At 38.0% G+C, this 12,677-nt stretch overlaps 2 protein-coding genes across 3 annotated transcripts in view; one reads left to right on the top strand and one right to left on the bottom strand.

The window, feature by feature from the left end:
* scfd2 (sec1 family domain containing 2) overlaps positions 1-1,863 on the bottom strand; it is a 153,712-nt gene extending 151,849 nt beyond the window's left edge. Inside the window, exons 1-2 of the mRNA XM_066719882.1 lie at positions 919-1,863; positions 83-251 (exon numbers count right to left, since the gene is read on the bottom strand). Coding sequence (XP_066575979.1) covers positions 83-251; positions 919-1,732 — 983 coding nt within the window. The 5' untranslated portion in view covers positions 1,733-1,863. The remainder of the gene's footprint in view (positions 1-82; positions 252-918) is intronic.
* Positions 1,864-2,412: 549 nt separating this feature from the next.
* fip1l1a (FIP1 like 1a (S. cerevisiae)) overlaps positions 2,413-12,677 on the top strand; it is a 31,228-nt gene continuing 20,963 nt past the window's right edge. For both annotated transcript variants that reach the window (XM_066719894.1, XM_066719893.1), the window contains exons 1-9: positions 2,413-2,736; positions 3,166-3,220; positions 4,219-4,276; positions 5,987-6,090; positions 6,265-6,326; positions 6,969-7,076; positions 7,434-7,564; positions 11,056-11,165; positions 11,512-11,568. In XM_066719894.1, the coding sequence (XP_066575991.1) occupies positions 2,658-2,736; positions 3,166-3,220; positions 4,219-4,276; positions 5,987-6,090; positions 6,265-6,326; positions 6,969-7,076; positions 7,434-7,564; positions 11,056-11,165; positions 11,512-11,568 (764 nt within the window). In that variant the 5' untranslated portion in view covers positions 2,413-2,657. The remainder of the gene's footprint in view (positions 2,737-3,165; positions 3,221-4,218; positions 4,277-5,986; positions 6,091-6,264; positions 6,327-6,968; positions 7,077-7,433; positions 7,565-11,055; positions 11,166-11,511; positions 11,569-12,677) is intronic.

The raw sequence follows: 12,677 nt of genomic DNA on the forward strand, positions 1-12,677 counted from the left end.
CCTGAATTTGTGAAATTGGCTGATAAACTGGGTGGTTGTAGTTTCGGCCCAACATTTATCTCATAGGCATGAGCTTCCTTACTTTGGTTGTGCCAAACATCCTGGGGCGATAATGCCATTGGCGTCCTCAGTCCTCTGCAGGGCAGTGAGCTCCAGCATGTCCACAAGCACATCACTCTGATGTCCTGGAAGCTGCGGCAGAGCTGACAGGATCTTCTCCACCAGACTATCACCATGGTGGCCAACAGCTCCTATGATAAGGCAGGTCAAGGGAAATATTAGTCTGCTACTCCACAGCATGGACCAACTTGAATTCCTGTCAACCCTCCTCCCCTTTTCTCCATTCAACAAATTAAGTGTTTTATTTAAAAAAAATGTTCTTAAGGAGGCAACTGTCATTGTAAGGCTAATTAAAATTGCTTCAAAATAGGCATACATTACAATTTGGTCAGGATGATGTTATAGCAAAGTGCCTCTAAGGTAATGCTATGTTTGGACATGCTATCAAATATTCACATGTCTTGTATTGGTACTCTTAAAAATAAAAACGATTATAATTTGCCACCACAATACAATACAGGTTCGTAAAATGTTGCTTGTGTGATTAAATTAAACGTTATGTATAATTAAGATGCGTCAATCATGGAACAGGGTCAGAAATCAGTAACTAATCTGAGAAAGAGTCAGTGTCAGATCTGGGGGAAACCCCTTGAGCAGACAAGTGCCATTCGCAGGGTATGGGTTAGTAGCAAAGGCATCACGTCATACTGACTAACAAAGTCGTTGAATATAATACAATGCAAATGCATACACACACATACATGTATAACTCATACACAGTACCCAAAGCCCTGCTCTTGAACCCAATGCGCTTATGCACTGACATCCAGGGTCACACCCCCTTTAGCAGTGGCTTACCAGTCAAATCAAGGGTCCTGTCAATGAACACTACAGATGCTTTGTTGGGTGCAGTCTTTCTCCTGATCTTCGCATGGGGGTGATTTGCCAGTTCTCCTGCTATAATGCGACTCGTAGGCCCGACAGCGAAGCACTCTTCCCTGGTGTTGAGGAGGTCAAACACCGCGCTGAGCCCAGAAGCCAAAGCCCTGATTTGGATCTGCAGTTCGGGTGGCAGGGAGTGCATGTCCACGTCAGACAGACCTCCAAACTTCTTCTTGTCCGGACGACCTCTGTTTATCTTATCGAGATCCTGAGAGAGTAGGGGGAATAACTCCCCAAAGGCCGGCGAAACGAACAGGTCAGACGACACAGGAGCGAACAGCAGTGGGGCATGCATCACCTCCGCCGTGTAATTCATGTTCCCCATCCACTCGCACAGCTTGTCCTTGAACTGCTCAAACACCGGGTTGCCCTCCATCTCTGCGCTGACATTGTTAGCCAGGAGATGGAGAGTGTGGGTGACGGCAGTGAACACAACGCAGTACTGGAAAGAGCTGAGGCCAATGATGTCTTTAATGATGTCCGCTGTCCTGCCCTTTAACAGCGTGCTCACAATGAAAACTGCTTTGGGCTCATTTGCACTGCCGGCTTCGAAGCTGGAAAACTGTTTAATATTGGTGGCCCCAGCCTCTAATAACACTGAGGCTCCCCCACTCCAGTGCAGACTCTCCGAGCACTTATCGTCCATGAAAACAACCGCTTTCTTTACCTTTGACAGCACTTTGTCCCATGCCTGCCGCGAAAAGGACGCAAGCCCTGGTGAGAATGACATGGTCTCAAAAGTCCTATGCTGCAAATAAATTAGAAAGTATTAAACAGAAGATGTGTATTAGTGTCTTCTGCAAGCAGTCTTCTCTCACTTGACAATAAACACATGTGTGTCTCCCAAAGGTGACGTGGCATGTACACGTCGCGCAAATATGATGTCCTAAAAACGCACACAGGTTGTGTTCGTGTGGCGCAGATTTCCGCACTTCTGCGCAGACCTGCGCTGCTCCACCAATGGGATCGGCGGGATTGTGCAGATCTGTGGAAATCTGCGCTACAAGAACCAACCATCCTAGGTGGGAAAAAGTGTATATATGTATATAATTCATATTTTTAACCGAAACAGCAAACATTGTTTCAGACAGTATTTTAAAGTTCACTGTGTAGGTAAGACAATTTTAAAAAGTGCAATGGTATCCTATTTTTTTTAAATGTAAATGAATACCAAGCACCTGCTGCTGTAAAGTATCTTTATACTAGGCTATACAATTCGTGTATGTTAATTTGTTGATACAAAAATAATTGAAAAAGCAAACAAAACACACACATTATTTCGAATATAGGCTACAATACAAAGTGACTATGATTATAGCAACCTCAAATTTGGACAGATTTAGCTGTATCATTACTGTAGAAATAAAATAGTGCGTCTGCTTCGGCCAATCAGACGCACTTCCTGTGGAAGCCGGGGCGGGCTCCTTCTCCTTCCGGGTGAAGGGTGAAAGGCCCGTCTCTGTAGAAACGTGTTGGACTATATTACATTTTAAACATTTCCTGATGGGTTAAACTATTATGAGATGTATTATTGTTCATTGAAGCTTTAAAGCGTGTGCAAAATAACTTACTGCAACTGGGAAACATAAACTAATCTGTGAGAATTGTATATTTTAAAAAACACCTTTCGGGTTTGAAAGAAAGAAGAAGAAAAGATGTCTACTGAAGAGGCTGATAAAACGACGGCCACTGATGCTAGTGCCGGAGACGAGGAGGAGGAATGGTTGTACGGAGGTGAGGACTGTTGCTCTACATTATATGATGGATCTAATGAGAACTGCTGTAGCGAGATACATTGGTAAACGATTAAACGCAGTCAAAAAGGCAGGTCTGCATAAGCAGGCCCTTAAATATGTATGACGGAGTAATTAAAAAAATGACAATTATAACATTGATATTTACAGCAGAATTTACCGAAGTAGTTATTTAACTTTGTTTTTCATCGTGGCTTGCTTGCGTTTTGTTGTTGTTGTTGTTGTGAGTTTTACCCCTGAAAACGACTGTAACTGCGTTAACCGTAATGCATGTTTGTTTTGATTTGTGTTCATGTTGTTGTCACTGTTGTGGACTTAGTAAAAGCTAATTATTAAGTCTTTAAACTCAATCCTGGATAATGCATGCTCTTTAAACCTTGCTTTGAATGTGTCACGTGTGGTTTGACAGATGAAAATGAAAATAAACAAGAGGAGGAAGAAGTGAAGGCACCTGCCGCGGTCAGGTGAGTGTCCCCACCGGCTCTTGTGGACTGTGTCTCCAGTGTATGCTCAGATGATGCTGCATGATTGTGATATTAAATCATTGGGTCTGTACAATGTTCAGTTTGGTAATCACTGATACATATTACAATTGAATTTTATTATTGATAGACTAACATTTGTTCCAGTGAAGGCTCTAAAATCATTTTGCTACACCTGTTATTAATGTGTATAAAGCAAAATAAAACCCTTTTAACTATTCATTTTTTTTTAGACTGCAATTAAAAAAAAATAACAGGGTTTTATCCCTTTCACCTTTCTGACAGATATGTTTTCTCATTAGGAAAACTCCTCATGTCTAACATTTTAAATAAATGAAGTATTAAGATGTATTTTAATGCTTTTTAAAAATCCTTCAATGGAATCGGTATGTGTTATTGTAAGTAAACATCTTTCCAGTTTGACAAATCTTGTAAGTGTAATTTGATCATATATCTGAATCCCCAACTGATTCAGGCAAGTGTATGTGCGCTGCAGACGTTAGTCAGCATAGTGAACTATTTAATGCTTTTAAATTCTAATTCTGACCAATTGAATTGTCTTCACTTGAGAGAATCTTATCTAGATAGTTAATATTGTGCGGTGATGTGTTATGAAGACATAGCAATTCACCACATCTATATCTTCTATTTCTGTCGTGTTCCTTTCACCTAGGTTTAAATTCAGGACCACATTTTTGATGTAAAATATATGTATTAAGGTATGAGGAAGCTGTGAAGGCTGAAATTATTTTTTGGTTAATGAATATTATCAGCTTTCACGTCAGGGTTTTAATCCCTGTTCTCATTAGCTTTGAAATAGAAAGCAGAAATTTCACCATGGCTGATTGCTTGGCTCATTTAAAATATTTTAGTCAAGAGCTGTTCCTTTATATCAGAGGAAATTACATTTGATGTTAAATATTCTTAGCGTGATTTATTGCACATTTGCTAATCCGTTTTTTGGCTTCTTATTTTTACAGTGCGTTTCCTCCACCCACAGTTGAGGAGGAAGCCACTGGGAATGGTGTAGCCAAGCAGGTAATTCTTCCACAATCCAGCAGCTTTTGTCATCGCCAGTGGCAAAGCGCATCAAAGCACATTACGCTAGGATGCACCTGTGAACTTTACCCATTAAATACTTTATAATGTCTGAATCATTGGATGCGTACCCAACAGAGCATCAATTCGATGATCATTGTATATAAATTAGGTGGTTAAATGCAAGGATCATACAAACAACATGAATGGATTTTAGAATGGGAATAATGGCCATCATCCATACAGTGGTTTGTTACACTCCATTTAGTGTAAGACAAACTATTTCACTGTCCTCACACAGGTATTCGACAAACGCTAACCATGTTAATTATTTATGTGTGTATTATTGAGTTAGCAAATTATGATTAAATTATGATGTTGACGATTTTGTCTTTTTTAAAATAGCTATTGTTGTTCGAGAACAATATTGTTACTTGCAGTGCACACAATGTACAGTACTGTGCAAGTTTTATGCAGGTGTGAAAAAATGCTGTAAAGTAAGAATGTTAATAGATTATATTTATCAATTAACTACTTGTAGGCATATAGTCAGGTGTATGATTGAAACAATTATACCAAACAGGTGCTAATGATCCTCAATTCAATATGTAGGTTGAAACACAATCATTAACCGAGACAGAAACAGTTTGAGATGTGAAATATTTGGCTGTAACAGAAGGCAGTTTGTTTGCTGAAGGGCTGGAGAGCGGTACACGAATGAGTGTCTGCAGGCAACAGTGAAGCATGGTGGAGGTTCCTTGCAAGTTTGGGGCTGCATTTCTGCAAATGGAGTTGGGAATTTGGTCAGAATGAATGGTCTCCTCAATGCTGAGAAGTACAGGCAGATACTTATCCATCATGCAATACCATCAGGGAGGCATCTGATTGGCCCCAAATTTATTCTGCAGCATGACAGCGACCCCAAACAAACAGCAAGTCATTAAGAACTATCTTCAGCGTGAAGAAGAACAAGGAGTCCTGGAAGTGACAACATCATCTGCCGAGTTCCTTCAAAAACTGTGTGCAAGTGTACCTAGAAGAATCGATGCTGTTTTGAAGGCAAAGGGTGATCACACCAAATATTGATTTGATTTAGATTTTTCTTCTGTTCACTCACTTTGCATTTAGTTAATTGATAAATATAATCTATTAACATGTCTATTTTTGAAAACATTCTTATTTTACAGCATTTTTTCACACCTGCATAAAAATTTTGCACCGTACTGTATATCAAAACCTCTACTGGATTTACAGACTTGCAGCTGATTTTCTTTGCTTTTTCAGTTAAATAGTTATTTGGATAATGTGAAATATGGAATACATACAATGCATGATTAGATCTTTACCCAGCAGTTTTAAGTCACAAACTCAGGACTTTATGGTGTCTTTTTGTCAGTAAGAAGTTTCTTGCTTCTTCCAGGTGGTAACCTGCTATGAAGTGCAGCACTGGAAAATTGTTATACTGTTCTGACAGGCAGTGGGTTCCACAGCTCAAATCCTAGGCATGTGGTTCAGTTAAAATATCATCAATAATTTGGATGCTGTCCTCTCACATTTAAGAATAATTTTTGATAAAATCAGTCTTCCTTCATGTTGTATTTATAATGGGACTAATGGAAATGAACCCGATATCTCTTGAGTCAAAGGCTTCCAAAATGGTCGTTTAATTGGATTCACTTCATGAGAAATTATCTTTTCCTGTATTCTTAGGACACGACAGAAGACAATGAAGATAGTGATAGTGACAGTGATGATGATGACGATGATGTCCGCGTCACCATTGGGGATATTAAGACTGGGGCACCTCAGTATGCGTGAGTATATAGATGCGTGTGTGTGTATTAGAGCAACCAGCTGTGTTTTTCTTATACTCTTGATTCTTCTATACTAAAATTCAACTTTAAATTAATAGTTGTTGTATTTGCCATTTGTTCATCACTCATTCTTTGTGCTGTGGTCACATTTTACCTTTTATTCTTACCGTTTAGTGCTTATGGAGCTACTCCAGTGAATCTCAATATTAAGACGACTGGAAGACCATACGTGTCAGGTAAACGTCTTTGTTTCTTTGATGTAGGGACACATCTTACCTTAAGGTTTAGCAACGGAGAAGCTTCTGACTTATTTTATTTGGTTCTGTTACAACATGAATGGGGTTTATATTTTGCAAGTATTAAGAGTAAAATAATGAGCTTGTCTTCTTAAAACATGGCATGGTGAGAGTGGTCAAATCTGTCAATTGTGAAAGCCCTAAAAAATAAAGGGACACTTTTTTGGTGTGAATGCAATAGTGCATTGTGTATAGCACAAACCTGACACTTTATGTAAAATCATTGTATTTGAAGAACAAAATGTATTTTTTTTTGGTCATATGATGTCATGGCATTCCTTATTTAATTTAGTAGTAGTAAGATTACCTTCTCTCCAACTACAAACATTGAACTTTCAACTGTGAAAAGTAATTTTCTGTATACTATATTTCTAGTGGTATGCCCTATTTATTATATTAAGTTTGGTTTGCAATCCTTTCATGCTTCACTGTGATCAGGTTGCAGGTCACTTGCACACACCAATGTGCATTGTTGAAACAGTGTTTAAGATCAGTTTGAATAAATACAATGTATTTTGGAAATGTACAATGGATCTGTGCTAATCTCTAGGCAGTTCTGACTTGTTGACTCTTCCGCATTAGGTGCCAAACCGAAGGGGGTTGATCTTGAAGCACCTGGAAATGTCAATGGGGTTCCTCTACTGGAGCTGGACTTAGATTCCTTTGAGGAAAAGCCATGGAGGAAACCAGGTAAAGTATGGCAATACAATGGAAATGTTTGCAGATGCTTTTGGACTGAATTGTGCCCTTATTTTTGTAATATAAATTTATTATGAGAGCCTGTATTATAAATTATATTAACTGCTTTGGATTACATTTCTATTTGATCTGCCCACCCACTTATTTTGGCCTGACCCACAGGAATGAGGTGTTCTGATGGCAAGAGAGAAAGTTAATGTCCCTGAATAATATGATACCAAATGTATGCTTATTGTAATTTTTGCATTTATCAGTGCATTGCAACATACAATTGATTAATTTGTGCTTATGACTGTAGTTTTAATGTGAGTAAAACTGGTAATGCAGGATTTGTTTGTTTCTGACCAGGTGCTGATCTCTCTGATTATTTCAACTATGGATTCAATGAGGATACTTGGAAGGCCTACTGCGAGAAGCAGAAGAGGCTGAGGATGGGTCTTGAAGTTGTAACGGTTGCTTCAGCAACCAGCAAAATTACGGTAACAAATTGCCTTTTCTCCAGATCAGTGTTCGCTATCCTGTGCTTTTGGCCACTTGTTTCTTTGGGAGGTGGGGGAGGGTTGTCCTCTACAATAATTGTTTTACTTGGTTCAGGGTGTTTCAGTATTCCCAGCTCATCTAGAGAAATGTTGTGTACTGGTTCATGTGCGTGAGTTACTTCCTGAAATGCATCAAAATGTACCCACCTTGCCCTTTGGTTTAGATCAAGGTCTTTATTCTAACATAATTACTTAAATAAAGCAGACCCTGATTAATATCATTCTGAAGTGGAACAAAAACTACTTTGCGACTAGAGGTTGTATTCCCTAGTATGGGAATATTTTTTGTTTGTTTGATGTGCTGCCATTTGGTTACATGTCTTTGGCACTAGAGAGAAATTCTCTTTCATGTGATGAAAAGGAAATCTCTTTGTTCTTTCAAAGTGTTTGTACACAGACACTTTGAACGCTGGACAGGTGAGGGTCATCATCTCATGTTTCTGGATGATTTTTTTTTAATTTTTACACAGGATTTGTCATGGTTTTATTTTCAACAGTATTGGATCTCGGATAATAGCACTGATACACAGACATTGTCGTGCATACATTATTTGGGGTTTTATGTCCATTAAGGTCCATCGTCCTTGTTGTGTTCTAGGGCTGCAGCTATCGATTATTATGATAATCGATTATACATAAAACGATCGATTATTCGAATAACCACAACAGTAAATGATCAATGCATTCTCATGGGGTCCTGGTGCCAACATGGCATCCAATTCTTGAGTTCGCCGAACTCGGTAAATATAGGTCTCTGATTACCAAAAAAAAACCTCGCAGCAGGGGCTTGTCTTGAGGAGGACAAGAAATGTAACATTACACTTAACCACTTCAACTCCAGATGAAAAAACAAAAACCCTTCCCAGGTACCACATTTTGAAAATAATGATTATTTAATGCCTGAAATTTGCTTTAAATGGAAAATATATGATGAATGAAATACATAAAAAATTACCAAATTGTGTTTTTTATTACCCCTTTATTCATGTTCAGTAAAGAGATCAGTAAAAGGTTGTTTTCTTATGTTTGAACAAAGAAAACAATGCAAATGCATTTTTATATTATACTTTATAATAACAAACTTTTGTAATAGACAATACACTATAATGAAAATAAATATTAAACAGTACACTGAAACACTAATAATACGCAATACACTGGAACTATTGAAAATAATAAATAATTCACTGAAACGCAAATAATACGCAATACACTGGAACTCATATGAAAAGAAGCAATACACTGAAACGCAAATGAAGATAATACACTGAAATTCTTTAAGAAACAATGAACCGTAATTATCAACTAAAACTCAATCTATCAAAACCTGTGCCATCAGCGGCTTGTTCTGTACAATGTTTTGAAATGTTCAACACAATAAGCTTGGAAGGATGGGCTAGAAATGCGCTACAGGGCTTCACGCAGCATTGTGATGGAGCTGCTTCATTGCCTTCTATTCAGCACTATTTTCTGAACATCTCTCACTACAGCACTGTATAGCTCTTGCTAAAAAAAAACTACATAAACTACAACAAAACAAGTACAACTAATAATAAAACTAGCAATTATAATATAAAACTATTTATATACTTATAAAAGGTGAATGGATTGCAGCAATAGACGGAAGATTTCTAGATGCGCACACATACATGGAGGCTCTAAACAACATCTGATTGGATAACGACATGGCATGATTGCTGTCCCCGGCTTTCAATTCACTTTCTACAGTATCAACACTGGCTTTGGGAATGACATGAAACTACATGGTACTGAGGGATTTCATTTACGTGCTTGCGTACACCATGGTAGTGAAGAGGTTAAATGTTCAGCCCTGTTGTCCTCCATAGCGCCCAGAGTCTGTTTCAAAAGTCTGTATCTAAAATTGTACCTAGAATTTGACATGTGTCTTCCATCACAGCACAGTATGCGCAATATCCCACATGTCTACAGCATAAATGACTTTACGCATAAACCTGAGTTTCCCATCTTAAATCAATTAATCTGTTCGATGCTGCCACTGTCGGTGCACAAGCATTGTCGAAAGCCAATTTATTTTGACTGGGAAATTCTGGTGTGCTTGTATTCAAGTCACTTTTAAGTTATTCTTTACATGTGGTCAATTTCGTCTACATGCGCCATGACTGAAGACAGGTGTAGGCTTACGTGCATGTTTAGGTATGTCAAATTTGATGTCTAATTTTGGATATAGACTTTTGCATAATTAGCATGAGAGAAAAACTTACATCGGAGGCAAGCGCAGCAAATACAACACTTCCGTCAGCGCAATTTCATAATTAACACCACAGACGCCCTATTACTAGTAATTTTCCAAAAACTTGCCATGCATTTAGTTTCTCAAGCTCAAACTCAAGCTTGTCGGATGTGTTCTTTTGGAAAGCAAATTCTGATTCACGCAGTCCATATGGTTATTATTCTCTCTCTGTTATAAATACTCCCCCAGTTTCGATGCTTTCGCCCGTGTTTTGTTTCGTGCGGTGGCTGGCTGCAACGTGCAGGTTCAGACATTTTTCCAGTGAGGTGCATACAGGTGGATGACAAACCAAGTGTTGAATTATTGCCACCTACTGCTGTTTGGAATGAAACCGTTGTTCTCACACAGAGCTAGAAATATGGGCCAAGGATATTTGGCAAAATTGCTCAGATCAAGGATATTAATAAGAACGGCTAAGATAGAGGCAACGTAGCTAAATGACTATTCGACAGCTGAAATAGAAATCGATGTATTTTACTAGTCGAATAAGTTGACTAATCGTTGCAGCCATATTGTGTTCCAAACAATACAAAAATTTGAAGTTTTTAAATCTATTTCTTAGGAAGTAAAGTTTACCAATTCCTTGTGTCTTAATGATTTTTCTTTCTTCAATAATGAAAATAATGATTTGATGGATAATGAAAAATATTAACAATGTAAAACTGTTGATGCAAAATCTGGTGTTATTTAAACGTCCTGAAATTATCTTTCAGGACGATGTAAATGATCTTAAGCTCCACGTTTATAATGATCAAAGAAACTTGGGGAATTAAAAGAACAACCGTCTTTAAGTAAATTACTGGTGCTATTTCTCATCTATACAAGTTATTCAGTCAATCTTCAGTCTTTGTCTTTGTTCACTGTCATACAGATTTATTTAACATTCTTCTATAACATCGACTTTACTGTAGTCTGATTTGTGTTGATCTTAATTGTTTATTATTCACCTCCGCACTCCCTGAGATCAGAAATAGATTTACAAAATTAAGCAATCTAAACACTCCACTGGACTGTTACAGAGTGTTCTCAACAGCCTTTGCAATGTTGTCACCATTGAACTTGAAAACTTAATTCCATCCACGCAACTGTCTTTCTTAATTTCCTTTCCAGCTTCTAGTAACTTTGATTTTGAGTCTATTTTATACTTCTTATTTTATAGGTCCAACAGGGTAGGACTGGAAACACTGAGAAGGAAGTGAGTTTACCACCCCCCAAACCGGACTTTGCCTCCCCGAGCAGCATGCTCAAATCGGGAATGCCACCATCCAGGTCCGTTCAACTCTGAAATCGTAAAACTGTATAATTTTAATAATATAGAGTTGTTAAAGATAGTTAATATTTACCAACCTCCAAACACAACACAGGCCCATGGCCTTGTGCTGATGCTGCATTAAAACAAGTTAAAGGTGAAATGATCTGTTATTTTTAATTTTAATTCAGTTCTGCAGCTATGGAAGGTAAAGAACAGAGACAGTGTTGGATATGGGCTGTACCCCCTGCTGGGGAATGTTCTTTAATTAATTTGTTTACATTCTGCTTCAGAACAAGGTAACAGACAGTTTGGTTAATCCCTGTGACTTATTTTCTTTTGTTTTTCATTTCTGTGTGCATGTAGGATTTCTCCAACTCAGTGGTCAGGAGTTCCGTCTTCTCAGGATATGTCATTTTACACGTAAGTATCTACGTGGGTCACCTGGCCTGGGGTGTCATCCCATCTTACAATCTGTAATAGGTTTTTAATTTTTCATATTGGTTTGTAAAATGATTGGATACCTGCCGCATGGCCAGTGATGAATCTATTCTGAAATGGTTTATCACCAATTGGTCTGTGAGTCCTACACAGCCAGTTATTAAAATCCCCTGCAGAGAATTAGCACAATCTAATGTAGAAGCATGGTAGAAAAATAGAAGCGCAAGTGTTAAACCACTTATCAATTAATTTGTACTATTATCCAAGAATCTCAAGGCTGGGGACTTCTTTTTTTTTTTTTTTTTTTTTAAACTATCACTTACACCCATGCACAATGGCCAGCTATGACAGGGATATTTTTGCTTGGGTGGAATTTGTGCAAGTTCTTAATTTTATGCTGAAAACTTTGAGAGGGAAAAGGTAGTTTTTGCACCAAATAAGCATAAGGTTCTCATTATTACGGTAGTGCAATCTAAAGATCTATATTTGAAATACCATTTCAGTGTTTGTTTTTTGTAATCAAAAAGCCTGCTAGAAGATTAAAGAAAAATCCTTGTATCAGACTTAATTTTTCTGTTCTTTTCCTCGCCTTCTTGCTTATAATTCAGATGCATATGTACACAAATACCTTATTTGTTTTCTTTTTAAAGTATATGCACGGAAAAGAACCATTGAGCCATAGAGCTAACATTCATGGTGGTCCTAGTAGGAGTGCACTAGAGCAAACTCAGTCATTCACTCGGAACAGGATTTTAATTAACCGTTCAGCTTCCTTCATGAAATCTTAAGGCACTGGTGGTGGGAGATCAGATTTTGCTCAGTGATCCAGAATTGTTGCGTTCTCAGGATGACACTTCCAGTCAAAGTGTGTGTTGTAGTTTACCTGTTTCTTGTTGCTAAAATGTGTGAGCTACTGTTAGATTTGGGTTTTGCTGTGAAAAGTGGATCTGTGCACGTCAACATACCTCCTCTAAACTAATGGATGGTGTAATGCAAGTGTCTGCATGGATGCATGCACTGTTGTAGTATGTACTTCTACAAAGCACATTGGAATTCAATTTGTGATGGCAATGTTGTTTTTAAAGTGTAAA

The sequence above is a fragment of the Amia ocellicauda genome, chromosome 13, assembly GCF_036373705.1.
Source record: "Amia ocellicauda isolate fAmiCal2 chromosome 13, fAmiCal2.hap1, whole genome shotgun sequence".
NCBI classification, from domain to species: Eukaryota; Metazoa; Chordata; class Actinopteri; order Amiiformes; family Amiidae; genus Amia; species Amia ocellicauda.